Consider the following 20,058-nt stretch of genomic DNA (forward strand, 5'->3'; position numbering starts at 1 on the left):
TTGTAAACAATGCTCCGAACAATGCCGAGAAACGAGTCAAGACATGTCAAAAGAAATTGACGGATTTAAAGGTTTTTGCTTCACGACGAGCGATCTTCGTTTATATCTGCGGAGTATATATGTATGTATATGTATCGCGAATCCGTGCACGTAAATTTCCGCGAACTTGTCGCTCGGCTTGCGGCGTCGTGGCAATATAATCGCCACAATTTATGTGAACCAAAAATACATAAAAATAATATAATATTAAATAATATACTTACTATTAACATAAAAATAATACACAATAAGTAAAATTATAAAAATAATATACTATTAAAGTAAAATAAAGCGAGAAGCGTTAAAACACAAATAAGAGAGGGAGGGTAAGGGGAAAGAAAGAGAGAGAGAGAGAGAGAGAGAGAGAGAGAGCCATTTTCGGTCAAAGCGGATCTTGATGCTTAATAATATTCATATGCGAATATAAACACAAATAAAAAAGAGCAGTTTTATAGATTGCACCGCGATTTGGTTTATCGGATTTGAAACACAAATACTAATAGTGTAAACTGAAATAATAATCTCACAATTATAAATTAATAGATTTAATAATAACGCTACTAGCATCATAAAAATCTGTAAATAACCAATTAGTGTGAAAAATATCACCTTACCCGCGATTGAAAATAATGTTTTGAAATTTATATTCTAAGATGAATGAATAAAATATGTGTTGATTTAATGTACCATAAATATTAATTTTACTGAAAAATACGCTTCCACGATTTGTTTACAAATTATTAAATAATACTTTTTTGTGTTAATAATCAACAACGGACTCCTCGATATTCAAACATTAATAATTGACATAAAGGACTATACGGAATCAACGTGAAAGACAGTGCGCAAAGATTTTCTAATAATTAATAACAATCTACAATATTCTGATTTTGTTGGTCATTTAATTCAAATGAATGAACATATAAAAACGTACATTTCAGCTCAAGATTAAGCCATTCTCAGCGCATAAAATACAAGTTAAAATAAGATTGCATCAGTGCATAGAATATAAAATAAAATAAGACCGCATAAGAAAGTATATAAAATTTTTAAACAGACCATTGTGTTGAATTGTGTTACCGCCGTATTATTTATTCTTCTAATACCTTCCTACTGCAATGACGCAAGTACTGGGATGTTAAAATATCCTTATTGCATCCAAATAGTTTTAATAGACTATATGGACAGAGAATTATCTGACTCCATACTGTAATACAACATATGCGTTGAATCCGTGATACATAACAATCCTCCCTATCCGTTAGAGATCCTTCAAGTCTTACTTCGTTATTGCAGCAAAAAGATCGTACTAATTATCGTTGTACAATTTCGGTGATCTTCGACATAGACATTAAAAAGAGAATTTAATTAACATCTTGTAACAATCAAAATTGAAATGCCTAATGATACACAGTCACAGCTATGTGTAGGTCAATATCATAAATAGTCGAACAAAGTATACATAAAATTGAATGAATAATTTACCAATTCATTGTAAACGTGATTTAAGCCCTCTGCATCCGTTTTTAAATTTAAGCCATTCTTCTGGTTTTTTATGTGTAACATTTCAGAGATTTTTTGTATTAATTTTTTACATAATATTTGTGTTACTTTTTATTCATCTTACATTAAATTCATCTTACACTAAATTGACACAAAAATTTGAGTGAACCATTTGAGTGAACATTTCACATGTCCCAAATTTAACACGAATTTTTCAATTATCGCAAAAATCACATTTTTTAAGTTGTGTCACTTTTAAAATAGGGATCGATACGCTAAATTAACACGGTTCGCAATAAAATTAAAATTTACATATTTAACACATTTATCTTAAAATTTATTCATTTATTTATTTATCTTAGAACGACGTTTCAAATCACATTATTTTTATATTAATTATTCACTAAACTAGAAATTGTGTTGTTTTAAAAAATATTGAATATATATCACAATTTAATATAAAATGTTCAAATAACATAATCACATATTTGAAATTAATCAATCGGATATGTTAAAAATTCAACATCAAAATTTTAATAGGGATGAATTTTAACCTAAATACAAAATGTTTTTTAACGTGTATGTGCAGTAAATCACGTTGTAAACTCTGCAGGTAACATAATTATCCTGCGTCATTATAGGTATACGAGATATGCTTATGACTTTCCAGCTTCCATTTAAACAGCTGACAGAAATCTTCGGACGAGGGATTTACGTGTTAACACGATCGGCGGAGGGGGTAAGGGGGGGTCAAAACTTACATTGTGCGCAACATTATTGCGTTCGATACAGATGCAAATGCTAACCACAGAGGTGATGTAATAACGGTCGGCACAGAAAAGGGCGATCTCGGCCATGTTTGGCGTTTATACACACACTCGTCGCATCCTTAGTCTTCCTCATAAATACCAGATAAAATCATGTTATACCTTTAACGTGCTACCGGGATTCGCATGCATTATTCAGAGGCTAATTCCGGTCGAATAAACGACCCGAAAGAAGCCGCGCGAGATGTTCGCGCGCGGGGCTGATACTGCTTAAATAAATAAATCTAACGGTATTAAAAACTAGATTGCCTCTTGTAATCGCCATATTCCTCCCCCCTCCCTTCCTCCTGTATCTATTTCGAAGATATACAGGGCCGAACCTCCGTGTAAATTAAAAGCAGCGCCGTGTTTCTCCGGTAGAAACTCATTTAAGGAATTAACTTCTAGATTAGATTCATGGATAAAATGGCATTAAAGGATTTCATTCATAGGAGAATTTAAAGATATCGTTCTTTATGCATTGCTGAGCATGCGCTGATCAATAGTAATGGGATTAATAGCAGTAAAGCGAAACGAGGGGAATAAAAGTTAAATTTTGATCGCATAAACACCGTCGCGTATTAAATTCACTTGTCCGCCCGATAAATTATGCGATACGAAAAGTGGAAGATTTTTTCGAACTAAATAGTATGAAACATTAGACAAAATAAAAGGCAAATAAGAGCGTAATCACGTAGTAATCAGTGCGCAAAGATTTTCAGTGAAAAATATAGGATAAAGAGGATATGTAATAGTAATTTGGATAGGCTAATAGAAAATTTCAAGTTGTATAAAAGATTGAGGTTACTTAGTGTATTCCATTAAACATACAAAACATACACTATTGATGCAATTGGTGGTTGTTTTATAAGTTTAATTGAATACATTATGCGCTACTACAATCTTTTATCTGTTAACTTCTCCAAATTACTTCGCGTTATCCTAATTTACTTCATAATTATATCGGAGAATATTTCGATTTCATTCAAGTCATCCTCAATGATATTTACAGAATTTATGTATTTTCGGTATCAAATGAGGTATCTTCAAAAACTTCCAATAATATAGAAATGCCTCATCCATTACCTAATAAACAAAAACTAAAAGTAACATAACATCGATATTATAATATAATTTCACACTTAACAATATAGTGAATGTATGGTATTATAGGGCATGTTGTACATAATAATTACATTGTTGTTGAGTATGAAATTATAATATTGATGTTATGTTACTTTTAATTGGTGCTCACTAGGTATTTGTTAAGCTGAGTGAAAACCAATGCAAATCAGAAAATAAGATTACAGTAATTGAAATTTTGTTGTTATTGATGTAAAAACTCATAATTAAAATAATATAATAAAGAATAAATTAATACATCAATGGCTATATATATATATATATATATATAAAATAGAAATTTGTCGTTAAAATGAAATAATTTAGTCAAATGAACGTCAAAGATCAAATAAAGATCAAATAAAAATTTAATCAACATCAGACACCATCGAAATGTAAATGGTTTCATTAATCTATACAATCACGACGGAAAACCGGACAGAAACTTTAGGATCTGCAGATTAAATCACCCCGGAAGATCGCTGTCGATGCATTTTTGTAAGAGCCAAAGGGCTATTTTGTTTGTTCTTTTTTATGTTACATATTCGTTACTGTGCAGTGCACTACGGCATGAAGGGCCGACCGGGGTTGGCCTCGGGGCGGCGAAAACGTTCCATGCGAATTGTACGTGCATCCTGTGTTTTCTTTCATTTCTTCGACCAATTTCCATTTGCGTCTAATTGAAAGCATTCAAATAAACAGAACCGACGGTACGCGAACTGTGATTGTGAAAATTTCATCTCGCTCGCTTTTGACCGAGCTCATGTCAGAATCCGCGAGATTGCACGTCCCGCATTTCTCCTTTTTTGCACTCGACTATTTGGCCGCAAACGTGATCAAAGCTAATACGGGCTGACGTTTGTTTCTGTCGTTGGACCGTTAAGTTATTCTTCACGAGATTACATCGATGGGAGACGCCGCAAACAACGGAGGTAATATATTCGCCCTGGCGATTATGCGCCAGAGGGTGAGAAATAAATCGCGAGCTAGAAGGGCACACGGAATGCATGTACGAATGGCGTGACTGGAAAAATGATTGGACGCGATTTCACGCGTTTTAACAAGACGTACCGTGATCGATGCTACGGTAGATAGTGTCGAACTCGGCCGTTTAGATCGGAAATAGTTCTTGGTGGCGACGTCAAACCTAGAAATACTGTGGTGTTCCACGAGAAAGAAACGATTGGTCAATCAAATAAGGAAATGAATCATTTCGCTTTATATATCTTTCTTATAATCAAATTGCGCCTCACACGTGTGTACATAAAAAATTTGCTTCGCACAAATTTGCATACCTTAAATGGAATGTAATGGAAATAAGGAAAGAAAATGAACAAAGATACGAGCCACAAAATATGGTATATAATTAAAAGTGAAAGTTTCATTTATTCTTAAATAAATCAATAAAAATGTGAATAAAGAATAATAAATTAATATAAATATTTCGGCTGTATATTAAGTCTTCTTCAGTATAACAAAAATTTTAAAAAGAAAAGTCAATAAACAATCGTAAAGTTAATAATATCTATAAATTAGAACAAGTATAATTCAGGAAAAGAATAATTTTGCTAAAGTATTTAAAAGTTGTCTGAATACAGATTTGAAAATAATTTTATTTGGATTACAAAAATATAATTCTGTAGGACATTCAAATTAGTTGTTATAATATTAGAACTTTTTGCAGCATTTTATCAATATTTCAGCATATTCTATAACGCTCTAATTATTATTATTATATTCAACAAAATTATTTTTAAATCTAGTTAAATTTTTAGATACTTAGAATCTTCCTTTTTGTGTGAATATAATAGAATATAAATGGATATAATGAATACAATGTCCGAATGTCGATCCCTGTTACATTTGTTGTCAATAAAAATGGAACGATAACTTCTTGGTATCTTAGGTATAAAAATAAAAACCTTTAAAAATGCAACCATTTTCATTAAGTATTCCAATATTCATAGCGCTATTTCTACCAGGGCGGTTTCAATAACCTACATTTTCTGGCGACTCACTCTGTATAATTCAAGTTTTATCCTATACAAACCGAATCACCTCTAAATCGTTCACGCCAATAGCACGTATAATAGAAACGGAATTTTTCCCTCGAAAAGAAACGAAACGCCAAACTGACAGCCATCACCAAATTCTAACATCGGGGCAAGCAATTTTTACAAAAACATTTGTCATCTCAATAATTTTCTCTTACGTATGAACCGACACGAAAAGAAAGTTTCTTGTCTTTTTCTTTTTAAGCACTCGTACACGAGGACTTTGCAGCGATTTGGTAGAGTTCTTAAAAAGTAGAAAAGTCAGCTGACTCGAGCAGTATTAAAGGGCGTTATTTCGCTTTGCTCGTTATATTCGCCAAATGTTAAACATTAACTTGCGAGATGATAAAATTGCAGTTCAGACAGTTTGCGTAAATCCTCGGTACACAGGAGTTTGTTAGCATAATCCAGAAATTCATTTTATTGATCAGCAACTGATGGACTGATGGTGATTCAATATATTTCGATCAAATGTAAACAAAATTTGTATTTGTGTTAAAATTGGTCCTTGTTAAAATTTTCGTATTAAATTTTTAATATATCCGAATATTAATTTAACATAATATGATTGTTATTTAAACATTTTATGTTGAACTGATACGCAATAATGCCAAATTTGAGAGTCATGGGAAAGTATTCAACATATATTGTTAAAATAATACTTTTTACGAGTAAATAACCAATTGATATAAAAATATTTTTTAAAATATAAGTTCTATATGATAAAATATGAATGTGATAAATAAAATATGATAATGTTATATAAATATTAAATTTATTGAAACATATTAATTTAACATATTACAAATGTTAATTTTAATGAAGACATATTATTGCTTATAAAATGTATCAATGTTACGTTTTTGTGTTAATTTTTTTACATAATATTTGTGTTACTTTCTAATATGTTTATCTTGTGTTAAATTAACACAAAAATTCGAGACATGTGAGATGTGTTAACGCAATTCTTTCAAGTGTGTTGTTTCAGTATTATATTTTTATGTTAATTTGTTATATAAATTTTTTATATAATATTTTACATAATATTTATGTTACTTTCTAATATAGGCTGTTTTTCTTTTAGGAGTTACAGTTGACACTATTAATGTCATTCACTCATTCAGTCTTTATTATTCATTGAATGCCAAGATGTGGATAGACGTTTATATCAACTGTATTTCCTAAAGAGAAAACAGCTATACTTATGTTGTGTTGAATTAACACAAAGTTTAGGGCACATGAAATATGTCAAATTTAACATAAATTTTCTAACTGTGCGAGTCAGTTCTTTCCAAGATATCTTCGCGGTAGACATTTTCGAACTTTTCTTGTACTTTTCGCTTTCCAATACCTCGAACGAGTCATTCAACAGTACCGCACGCGTCTATATACGCGTCTATATTCAAGACGCCGGAAATCATCTTTGAATCCGAAGCTACAATTTCAAGTCGTCGCCGTTGAGGGTCAAGACGATTTCTATGCCTCGCATTTGCCTCGTGTGACACAACTCGCATAATCGATCCGAACATCTAAGATCCTACGTTTTATCAAAACGGTTGGCAAATCGTTCGGCTGCCGATCGGCGCTCGTAATAAATGGCGTTCGATTTCGGGTCGGAAACGGCCCGTTCAGATTCGACAGTCGTCTGCGAATACTCACGGCTGTCGAAGGTAACGTCACAATAGTTCAATCAGTCCGGAAGATGGTAGCGCCGGTACGTCGCGTCGCGACTATTTCGATATTCGACGTGCGGCGGTCTTAAGTTAACGTGATTTCGGTTTCGCACGACGCCATTCAACGGCGCTTCCGGTTCTCGGTCCAGAAGAAGATCACAAACGGCGTTTTCCGGGCGTGATGTCGCGCGAAAGGCGTCAGCACGGAATGCAAAACGGAACAATAAAAGAGGTACAATCATTGAACTGAAACGTACTTTGGATTCGTCTTCGAATGGATTTGGAACGGATAATGCGCTTTCCGTGATCGCGAATGTTGATATTCACAATTTCATGTTATTACGACCACGTTTACGGGTTATGAATCGTAAATTGACAAATTGCAAATAGCGAATGCAGATCATAAGAGAATAGATATTTGCAAAATTATCGAATAATCGCTTTGCGGCGCATCATTTCGATAAAAAAAACATTAGTGATTTTCAATCTGTTTTCATCCCGTGGATCTCGTATACCGGCAAAGTCAATTTAAAATTTATAGTCACGTTTATTCCCGAACGAATGACAAGTGGACAATAATTCTCGAACGAAATCCCACATCAATCTTTCACGACGATAAAGAAATTTAATTATGTGTAACGGAAAACGTATGTTTTGTCCACACATTTTGTTACATTGTACTGCTTAAACTTTCATGACAGTTTTCCGGGCGAGGAGTATCGAAAAACTCACGTCCGTAAAATCAATCACGGGACGAGAGAAAAAGTTTCACGAGACACGGCTGTCGTCCAAATAGATCGCGCCCGCCACTTATTAAATCGCTCGATCGACTTCTCGAGGCAGGAAATAATTAGGAAATAGGCCTCTTCGTTGAATTCCGGTTTTCCCATCCGAACGTCGCTATTGTCCCGAAGGCGTACCGCGAGGTGAATTATTTCTATGAGATTTTTTCGCGTATTGTCACCACGCCAGTTGACCCACATACCATGGATGCGCGCGAAGGACGGACGGTTATTTAAAAGCCTTCGATTACCGCCGCATATTCCGATAAAAATACCCGCGATCCTGTCGTACTTCTATTTTCAAGCTCCACCCGAAAGAGTAAATCACGTCAAGGGAATGACAGGTAACCCCGGGCAAACGGTGACTGACAGCACATGACGGGAAAGCGAATGTTTTTTTTTGTTGTTATTTTTTTGTTTTAATTTTTTTTTATTTCGGTATGCGCGCTGGCGCGTCTAGTTGATTTAAGCGTGATTTTTTTTTTTTGGAATTGGGACAAAAAGAGCGCAGATATAATGTCTGCGCACACGTATCATTTCCTTTTTTTTAGAAAATGTGAGGGAGAGAGAAAAAGAGAGCAGGTATATATATATCGCTCTAATTCGATCGACGTAATCCGGAGCGACTTCCGCGGGCATCATTTATTCTAACGATAATGAAAAATGAAAAAAAAAATGCGACGAATAAAACTGCACAGCGTATTACTGACTGGGATTGCGATCTGTTTGCAGGAGGAAAATACGATCCAGTGCTGAAAGATAACGCGTACAAAATACACATGAGGCTGACGATAAACTCCGTCAGTCCGACGGATTACGGTTCGTACAAATGTGTGTCCAGGAACTCGTTGGGCGACACTGACGGCAGCATTAAGGTCTATCGTAAGTATAACTGTGGCATCTCGGCTCTGAAAATTTTTTTCTCGCTGCACCGTATATCAACAACCTCACGTAATAGCCATTGTCTCGTAGAACTAATACGTCGCGGAATTCCGCGGAATAAATTCTAGTAAAATTGTATTGTACGTCGTTTGCAAGAGATTATACTTCGCGAGACGTACTTCGAATTCGACAAAACAGCGGCCGCGCCGTATGGCTCACTCGCGTGCTGGCTGCAGCTTATTAAGCAGCAGCTGCGTTAAAATAGTTGGAATTTTTACCGAGATAGCGACTGAAATCCCACGAGGGAGCACGAGGCAAGGCCAAGACCTTATATTCTTAAAAGCGTCTGTGGGCTTATGAATAAAACAATATTTCGCAAAAATATTCTCTGACGGCCGTGTGCGCAAGAGGACGAAGATCCCGATTCGGAATCACGGGAAAAGTTTGTCGGACTTCAACATTTCGCGCTGTACTTAGAGTCGCGAGTAATATTCGCTAAAGTGCGCGAATCGCCTGGATCCTGAAAATAGACGAGGCGTACTTGCGAGCCGTGGAAATTGTTTACACCCGTAAAGTGAAAGATAACAAGGAGTTAGAACCTCCGCGAGTTAGGACAGTGTATAAACAAAGTCGTGAGTTAGGAAGTGTGACTTGAAAAGACTATCGCGCGTTATTGCTCGCCTCGTTATTTCTTAGCTACTGCCGCCGGGCCTTATCGAGCCATCTCCTTTCCGAAGATCCCCGCGACTCGAAAGATTCTTCAGCTCGCGCTTTAGATATCTGACGTCACTTTGAAGTACACGAAGCAGCGTCGTTTGAATAATATTGAACGCCGTTATTTACTTTTACAGCAATAACGGGCTCCAATTCCAGCATCACCAAGTACAAAGGTAAGTAGCATTTTCTACTTAGGTATACAATTGTCCGAAAGAGAGTAAGTCTTGTTTTTGCAAAAGAAAGAGAGTAAGTCTTTTTTGCACAAAGAATAACTCTCCGTGCAACGAAATTAGTGTGCAAGATTTTGTAGTATCACTATAAAAAGAGTATGTAAAAAATTACATATAAATAATATGTTTAAAAATTACACAGTTTATAGTGAAAATATATAAAAATTGTGCATTTTTACAAAAATTGGTATTTTTATTTTTAAAACTCGAAGTACATTAATTAATGCGATTTTTCATGCTAGATTGCACGCGATTTAGTAAATTACTAGAATTGCACCACACAGAACGCAGAATTTCTAGTCTAGTAATTTACGTCGCATGCGATCCAGCATGAAAAATCGCATTGTGTACCTTTGGTTTAATTGTGTATGTGTATCTTTATATTAGACGGAAAATAACAATATAATAATTTAGTATATCTTATAGTTTTTGTGTAATTGTACAGATTATTGTAATATTATATAATTTACATTTTTACATTTGTATACATCGACATATTAGCAATTGTATACATAGACAATTACAATTCATGTTCTCAACGTTCATGAGCATCATTTGTTCTTTTTTAATTTTGATAAACAACAAGGATGAAATGATTTCCATAAGTGTTGTGAGCGCAAATGCGACCACAATCATTATATACAACATTTAAGAAAAATTGGACGTAATTCGTTGGCGAATCATTACGTAAATATTTCTATAAATTTAATTTAAATTGTAAACTCATTTTTGTTTAATTACTTAATTATTTAATTATTTAATTATTTAATAAAAGAGGGGCAGTAATGGTATTTGTAAGTTGCAATTTTATTTACATGCGTAAATATATATCTTTAATAGTGACATCCAAAGTTATCTACTATAATTTGTAATTTTACATGAAACTTTTTACAGTGTAATATAATATCGTAAAGTACTTTTTAAAAAAATTACACGCGTCTTTTTAAAAAAATTACACGCGTCTGCCAGACGGAGATCAGGAATTTTACACTAATGAGGGGAAACCCTTTCGAATGTAAAGAGATGAAGAGACTCGCGACTTAATTTCGAAATTGCTTTATGAATTTCAATGGAAGAGCTGGTAGAGATACTAAGCCATTAATTAATTAACCGCTTCATTTCAATTTCGTTGCACGAAATATAAATCGATCGTCCACCCTTACTGCTCGCTTTGTATTGAGAAGTACTTTTTGAATGATGAAGCGCAGTGTACTTGTGGCGGACGAACGGGTCGCTGATTAATTAGATCGAGTAGCCAGTTTGTGCGATTGGATCCGCGCACAAACGTGCTCTCTGTTTGAATTGAACCAAAGAAACAATTTTTCGACAGTGTGTAACTGAACATTGTGTACAATCTTTTACAAAGATTATTATCCAAACATTCAACGTCAATTTATTTCTTTTTAACGTAAACGTCTAAGAGATTTTTCAATTTTAAATTGCAGAGATACAAATCTAAGAAATTTTTATACTTTGTACATACATCTTTTTATTCATGCACAATTTCAAACTTAAAGGATAAAACATTTTTTGAAAATGCACCGAAAAAAAATTTCAGATAACGTTTATTTACTTTTTATCGTACAATTAAATAATAATAATAAGTTTTGCAAAAATTGATTGGAAACTGAGGAATTTTATTTAAAAAATCGATAAAAATTTTATTATTGCGCAATTTAATTTTATAATAAAAATTGAATCAATTTTATCTAAAAATTTTTTGGTACAGTATATTTTCGGAGATTTTATACCGAGAAAGGGTTTAAGCCATAAAACTTTTTAGATAGTTTTTAACTCTTGAGATATAATATATATCTCAAGAGTATAAAAATAGTACTCAATAAGTATAAAAAAAGTCTTTCTTATATTTTATAATATTTAACACGTTCCGTGCCGCGTCGATGACCCACGCTGGACTTTCCATTCAGGCCGTTTGATTTGACATTGTGGCTATAAAAAGAAAAGTAATTATAAATAATTCTTGATATTATATATGGACATATAATTATAATATATGATGCAATAATGGTATATTAAACCATTCTTCTTTATAAAGATAATTTTAATTAATTTTAATACATCATTTATTATATTGTTAATAATAATTTTTTTAACCATTATTGTTAATAACAATTTTTTAACCACAACTATTATGAAATATATATTATTTAACAAATATAACTAACGCAAACAAAAATACTATGGTACCCATATAGCGTAGTCACTTACAATTAGATCATTTAAAATTGACTCGATATGAAATATGTTAATAAAAATCTTATTATTTTGAAAAATCTTATGATAAGATTTTTTTAAAAAGAAACAAATCGGCGTAGGACATTTGAATAGTGTTCCTTGTTAGTAGTATTGTTTTGTACCTTCTATGTTCTCGAAATATTCTTTCATAAGAAATGAGTAAGTTTATATTTTTTCCTCAACTTTGAGAATATGTGTTTTGTAGATAATATTTCCCATGACACTGCCAAATATATACGAGTAAACATTAAGCAGACAAAAACATATTTTCGAGGATACAGTCTAATAATTCTAGAATGCAATGCAAACGCTTATTATTTTCCGGTTCGCTCTCAAATATCGCCGCGATTCTGGGAATGTAATTTCTATTAACAATATCGTAACGAGAAGCGTGTACACGACCTACCACGGAGAATGCAATTCAAAAGCGGCACGTTCGCGCGAATCTATGTCACCCGCGCTTGTTAAGGCATTTCAAGTTTTCCATCCGACCAACTTCGAGCTTCTCCATCGTCGAGCGCGGAGGCTTTAAGAGAGGGGTCGGCACTATTTCAACATGAAATCGCGGATGAATAGAAGCCGTCGTCGTGTCGGGTTTCGTGAACCAACCAGCCGACCAGCCGACTGACCGACCATTTGCACGACAGATCGTTGTTGCGAGCAGGGCCACATTAACCCATCTTGCGCCCATTGCGCATATGAAATATTTTGAGCGCCCTTTTAAAATGTGATGTCACCTGGGTAAAATTTTTTAGTAATTATATTAGATTAATTTAAAAATTAATTTTTTCGAGATCTTTAAAAAATAATTTATTTAGGTATTCAAAGTATAAAAATAGCAAAAAGACGTACAACGAAAGTACACAAATTGATAAAATAATAAATATATTTCCCACAATAAGATAGCAAATTTAATCTTTCTTTATGCATTATACATTGCGCTTCACTATGAATTATCTTGTCTATCTAGTGTGATTTTAAATTATTTATGAACATTATTTCAATGCTTAACTAAAAACATTCTTCCTAAAATTTGTCGCTCTTCAAAATTTGCCACCCTGGGCTATAGCCCATGTACAGCACTGATCGCGAGAGAAACGCGCACAAAAGTCGGCGTCGGGCTTCATGCAAGCTTGGTGCAGAATGTGCAGAGGTTCGCGCGCATATATCTACGATATATGCGGAGATAGACGTTCAGAGAAATGACTTTTTAAAGAGACCCGGATGAATAACATTTCGGCTCCTGCATCTATCGCGCCAACCTGCTTTTCATCGCGATAGAAAAAGATAAAACCAAAGTTCTCCCCGCAAAGGGATCGCCTCTCCACCTTCGGCTTTCCTCTCGCACGTCGCGTTAACGTCTCGAGGTTGTGCGTAACATACTTTTCCCTAAGTAACCTGGCGCATATCCGTTAGAGAAATAAAAGTTCCTTGGAAAAAGAATATTCAACATCGGGAAGATTTAAAAAAAGGGACATGGGATTTGGAAAGTTGCGGTTTCAGCAATTTGTATATATAATATATTACTATACATCGTTTTATATGGAAAAAATATGTATTTTCTAAGATTTTAAGAATATATTACATGTATTTTTTTTAACATAATAAAAGAATTATGAAAAAATTACAGAATTTTCTATATTGTATTTGAATACAAAAGTTAGGCGGCTATTTGAAACCTGGGTCAAACGTTATTTCAACAAGCAGTAGACATATTTTTAAAAAGTAATTAAAATAAAATAAGGGGGGAAATTTTCATTTAAATTATAAAATTGTATTATTAAATATAAATATTGACCTTATTGAACTGTTCCAAATGTAGATTTTTATGTGGAAAGTATAAATTTTCAATTCCAATTAACTTTTTGCAGAGATTATTTTATATACATCTGACCCATCCTTAAAAACTACAACCGCTCTAATGCTGTAACATGATAAAAATATGTTGGGCATGTTTAAAAATTGATGGTAAAATATTCGATCTCGTCGCTTAAATTTCCTAATAAATCATACATTTATTTAATATAATAAAATATTTAATATGATAATGGATATAATATTTCTGGATTTATTTTTAGTATGCAAATGAGTATTGAAGAGGACAAAATGACGCGCAGAGACGTTTAGACTTTAGAGTACCAATTCGCGAAAGACTCTTCTCTCTCAACGCGGTATTTCGAGTACACTGATGTATTCAAAGAGATAATAATACAGGAAGAGCTTTGTGGAACAATACATCGGACCCTCAAAGGAGATGGTAAATTACATGTCAGTGCGCCGTGCCGTACCGTGCTTCACTGTATTTCGTTGTGCTCTGCCCGAGTATTAACTAAGCGCACGTAAAGTATTTTGTTATCTACGTTGGGCTTTTTCTCTTTCCGCTGCAAAATGTATTCATCGTCGAAACATCGCACAAAGGAACAATATACCCCAGTCTATATTTTTGTAAACTTCCAATTCTGTTTTAAGCTCTCATGAATCGAATATTTTGAATATATTTTGCAAATAATCTACCAAATAATTACACTCTGTATCATAAAGATTCTTTACTGCTGAAAAAAATGTAAGATTAAATAAATTCCACCCTTAAATTTTGAGAAATCAAGGACTTCTATTTTTGAAAAAATTTTTTTAATTTAAAATTTTAGAAATTTCAACAACTTCTTTTCTTTTACTTTACGGAATAAAATACATAAGAATCATTATTCAGGTATTGAAAAACTTTCTAAATCAGTGTAATTTTTTTATATTAAACGTTGCCAATAAATTTTATTATCTTAATATATTACTTAAAACATAAACAATAAGAGGGCTTCATATATATCATTACATTTACTTTTATGCATACCTATTGTACAAAAATATTTAAATTTCTTATAGCTGTATATTACATATATTACAAATTCGTGTTATTATATAAGAAATTCTCAAAATGGAGTTTTTAAAAAATAAAAAGGTGACGGAATTTTTTTAAAACCTATTCTCTAATTCAGTATAAGAAGCCTTACAAGAAGCACTCGTTATACTTGTTGAGAAACAAAAAATTGATAAAAATTTGTTGCACTGTATTACCAGTTAACAGTTATCAGTTTCAGGTGATTACGACTGGAAAAACTGAAAAGATATAAAAATATTTACTCGATATTGAGACGTTGTTACGTGTCTTCTCTATCGCACTGTTATAATGTAATATAACTACCGCGTATGCGTACTATATCAGGATGAAAAACGCCGATATAAAACTCAGTCTTTGAAGCACGTGCTTTAAGGCACTCTCGTCGGTCGCGATATAGTTCCAAGGCGCTTGAGAGTCTTCGCTCGCTGCTTTAATGGTTCATTTCGCAACGGGAAAACTTTAAACATCTCGCCCCGTCTTCGCTTTATGGCTAATCGATGTTTTTACGGCCACACGAACTCCTCTCGGCCGCGGAATACGATTTCATCGCGAGTCTTTATGCAGTCACCGCGACGCGACGTGCAGGATAACGAGATATAAACGCAATATAAACACGAATTAATTCGGCATATACGTAGCGGCTAACGCCTTTTCATAAATCAGTTCGTTGTAATTTTAATTATCTTTATAATTCTAAAGCTAGAAAAAAACCTGTAAGAGCAAACATAGTTGGGTGAATTATGTTTATTTATAATAATTAATATAATACATTGGAACAATCGTATTATAGATTTCATCCCGATTTGGTTCCTCTTCAGTGCTTATTATACATAAAAAAGTAAGGTGGTTACTAAGTTAGGATTCTTTATCCATATAATCAAAAAGTCAAATTGTTAAAAAATTGAATTTAAAAATGTGAAAGGGCCGATTGTTAAAAATTCATTAAAATTAAAACTAAAATTTAAATTAACAGTTAAATTAAGAAGCTTATATGAATAAACGAAAAATTCCATCTTGATAAGGTTCAACTTTATGATAAATAGAGAGCTAATTAGAAACAATCTTCTCTCCACACTGTTAGATATCAAAGCACTAAACCCAATCTCTTGAGTTAAAAAACGTTTGCCATTTTTCTTCTATGTATGTTAAAATGTAAATCTCTCTCTCTCAATTCATTTCTGTGATTACAAAGTAAACAATGTCCATATTAACATATGCACATAATAAACTAATCAAATTTAATACATTTTCTGGAATTAAAATGTTTAACTCAATTGTTTTAGTTAAATCAATAACGTATTGAGTAGAAGCAGTGACGATCTATATACTCTAAAAAATATCAGTGTAGATTCAACTCTATATAGCGTTTATATAATTCTCGTTCATATAATTCTCTGTTAAAATTAATATTAACACCAACATGATATAAATTTAACACCGTGGATTTTAAATCCATACCTTAATGGTATTGATATAAACGCTAGAAGTTATAAATATACACCACATGTTGACATTTATACAACACCATGCTAATATAATATTAGCACCAATATAAGAATTATATAGACACTATCTGGTATTAAATCCACATCGATATTTTTGAAAGTGTAGAAATGATTGAAAATAACTCCTTGGTATAATTTGACATTCTGAATTTAACAGTGCACGCTATTTAAAAAGATCCAGGTGTACCCTCATTTTCTTATACAAACGTTCCAAACGTATTTCCATCCATTCAATAATGCTGAAGCAATATTTTTGGACCAATTACGTAACTGTACATAGAAATCACTATAATTAGTAGTACGAAGGACGCGTGTTGCAATAAATAATCGGTGTACGAAATGATGTCAGCACAAGCTGCCTCGCAAAAGGCAACTTGCTTTCATATTTCATCGAGTATCTTCCGCGCCATCATAATGAAAAATCCGGGATTTATTATTGACCCGTCTTCGGCGCGACTTCCCGTTCGCCCGGCGACCGGAAATCGATATATGCAAAATATTTTGATGCCAACAGATTGGGAGGCGACGTTACGTTACACGCGCGAGAGAAGATTTATTAGAGAGACCGGGTTTCAACGCCCTGGGTCAATTTTATTGAACTCTTTCCACCTCGCCACATGCGCTTAAATATATACATACCTCGATACGGGCGGACATAGTTAAATGTGTAAAACAGTGTAAATACAACTGCTCCTGGTGATAATGGAAAATTGAAATAGTATTATCGATGTTTCTGTTAAGGGTAAAGCGGATTTGGCATGTCCAGTTAGTAACTTTTAATAGGATTTGTTGCCCACTTTTATCTCCCACATGTTGGAGTAGTTAATGTACCACGTTTTCTTGGCAAAAATATTAGACACGTGGATAAAGCCACGGGTCAATCCTCCTGTGCACGCGAAAGTAACGACGCGACGTCTTTGAAACTTCGCGCAGGAACTTAACAACGCAGGAAGTAAACACGTTGGTCATATCGTAAGCTCTTTCACAATCTGCGCCAAGCTTGCTTTATCGAGTACTAACAGTCTCGTTCCCATTCGTTCTTCTCATTACTTGAGAAAACATACGGTCCAAGCCGCATTTTTCATGGAGACAAACGAACTAGCGATCTCCCACCATGAGCAAAACGTTAGATCGTTTTTCCAATAGCGACAAAAGCATCCACCGCTCACTTTTCCTCGTCTTTTTTATATCGTTATTTAGCTTTAAACTCGCCGCAATTCTGCGCAAAGGACAAAAATTTGACCGGGTTTTTTTTATAGAGAGGAATAAACTCTCGGGGGCATTTTTTATTCGTAAAAGATAGCAGGATTACCTATCCGATATATCACTACGTTGGTAGAAAAGTGACGCATCTCAAAATTAACAACTTTTCATTAGAACATTTTTAAAATTTTTAATTGAAATGGCTTAATTTAGGTAGTGAATATGCAGTCTCTATTTCACTCCATGTTATATATATATTTTCAGCAAAGCGTATAACGTAATATAAATACATATATCTATAACGTATTACTTATAATATGTTATAAAAAACTATGTCTTGAGTTTTCAAAATTCGAATACTGAACCTTAATATAGTATAAATTATAGTAAATTTCTTAATGATAAAAGACTAAGCAAATGAGCTACAAATGTGACGTCTTTCCATAAAAATATATTAATCTTAATAGTTTCTTTTTATTATTTAAAAATGCGCTAATTTTTTTACTTGTATCATTTTTCTTTCAATACAGTGATGTATATGTAAAAGAATACAATTCGTATTCATTTAAATCTGTATTCTATTCTATAAATCTGTCTCAGAAATCGTTTTAAATTTTCGTGCCTACTGTCATTGCTACTTCCCGGCAATTGATTTAACAACCGTTGTCATTAGTAGTTTCGTGACGTACCATCCGAAACCGAATACCACGTCGCAAAACAAATTACTTTAAAGACATTCAGCGGGCACCAATTAATCAAGGAAGACGACTAAAATAATCAATTGAATAACGTTTCATCCATTAATTTATACAGATGGTCGATACTGAATTTCTCACGTTTACGTAACAGAGTAAAAGTTATCAAATAAATGCTGCTAATTGAGGTATGCATTTAATTAACAATTGTCGATTAATAAAGCTAACATCGATAGAAAATTAATTACACTGATTGTGAGTACAGACGAATAAAACGGAATATTCATAATTAGGTGTATCTTATGAATAAAAGTTTTCGTAAATATTTATTCGGACAATATTGGCAATATGAAAATATAAACTTCGCTTCGGAGAAACGATATCGTTCAATATCTCACTCTGTTTGCAGGTAAAGCAAGGCATAATTCAGGGAACAATAACATCCTGGAGGGAAATCAAGATATGCTAAAGGAACGAGGTATACACATTAAATATCAGAATTTAATTTCAACAAAGCTAATCTTTACTTTACTTTTTTTATTCTTTCTAATATCAAGAATTTCATCAAATTTAAAACGTTTTGAAAATATGTTTTGAAAATTTTTTTCAGAACGTTTTAAGTTTAATAAAACCTACAATATAGAAAAACCAAAAAAATTTTTTTTTTAATTATTTAAAATTTTGTTAAAAATACCAAATGTTTCAAAAAAGATTGATAAATAATCGGTGTGCAGTTTATTTAAACTGGAAAGGTTCACACAAAAATATCATTAAGTTCAAGCTCCGTTTTGAATATGGCCTTCTTTGTTTATTTGTGTATACAAAACATTTTCGTTTTTCGTAGCAAAAATAAACCTTTCCTGTTTTTAAACGCAAATTTTTTGATCGCGTTTTAATCGTATATATTTCACATCTCTCGTAGATTTGAAATTACGAGGTCGAAAGGAGAACGGCGGCGACGTAGCGGACTACGATGAATCCAGCGCTACCAGCAACGATAGCTCGTTGCTGCTAGTGATCCTTGTCGCGCTGTGCCTGTACCTCCATCATCATCCGCAGATGCGAACGTTACATCCGGCCTGAGATTCACCCACGACGGTCCTGCACGCCATCGCATGCGTAATCCGATCATCGAGCCATCATCGTGACTTTGTACATCCACTTGTAAATCCATCGCTCAGGGACTTCCGTCGAGGATGAATATCGTCGAGGACTGCGTTGACCACTTTAAACTTAACAATAGAATAATAATATTATAAATAGCGTTAGTGCGCGGCGGGCCCCGGTTGGTGCTGTTCGCCGGCGGAGTTTTGCTAAGGGAGGATTACGACTTAAGGGACAGTCATTACTCCGGACAGTTTCGGAACCAGAGTTGGGCCGCGCAAATCTACCCCATGCGACCGAAATTACGTTATCATGTTGGGGAACGCCGGATTTATTTTAGAGTTCCATTAACGGCATTGCAGAGATAACTGAAACATCTATAAATTTCGAGTGTTATCATGACTTCGACAAAGTATTAATTTTTGTTATATAAGAAAAATACAAATTAAGTTATTCTTACTCTTAATTCTCATCCTCTATCTAGCTTAACTCTAAATTGAAAAGAAAGCTTCTATCTATCTATAATCGATCATTTTATTTCTTTATATTATACTATAGCTAGGCGATATTCTATGTAACTAAGATAACGTT

General features: G+C 33.5%; 1 protein-coding gene across 1 annotated transcript in view; it reads left to right on the top strand.

Moving 5' to 3' along the window:
* The window catches only part of LOC108725114 (neurotrimin), a 138,264-nt gene extending 118,447 nt beyond the window's left edge, over nucleotides 1–19,817 (top strand). The window contains exons 7-10 of the mRNA XM_018451907.1: nucleotides 8,712–8,861; nucleotides 9,713–9,751; nucleotides 18,773–18,841; nucleotides 19,286–19,817. Coding sequence (XP_018307409.1) covers nucleotides 8,712–8,861; nucleotides 9,713–9,751; nucleotides 18,773–18,841; nucleotides 19,286–19,446 — 419 coding nt within the window. The 3' untranslated portion in view covers nucleotides 19,447–19,817. The remainder of the gene's footprint in view (nucleotides 1–8,711; nucleotides 8,862–9,712; nucleotides 9,752–18,772; nucleotides 18,842–19,285) is intronic.
* Nucleotides 19,818–20,058: the final 241 nt, after the last annotated feature.

Source organism: Mycetomoellerius zeteki, unplaced genomic scaffold, assembly GCF_001594055.1.
Source record: "Mycetomoellerius zeteki isolate Tzet28-1 unplaced genomic scaffold, Tzet1.0 scaffold327, whole genome shotgun sequence".
NCBI lineage: Eukaryota > Metazoa > Arthropoda > Insecta > Hymenoptera > Formicidae > Mycetomoellerius > Mycetomoellerius zeteki.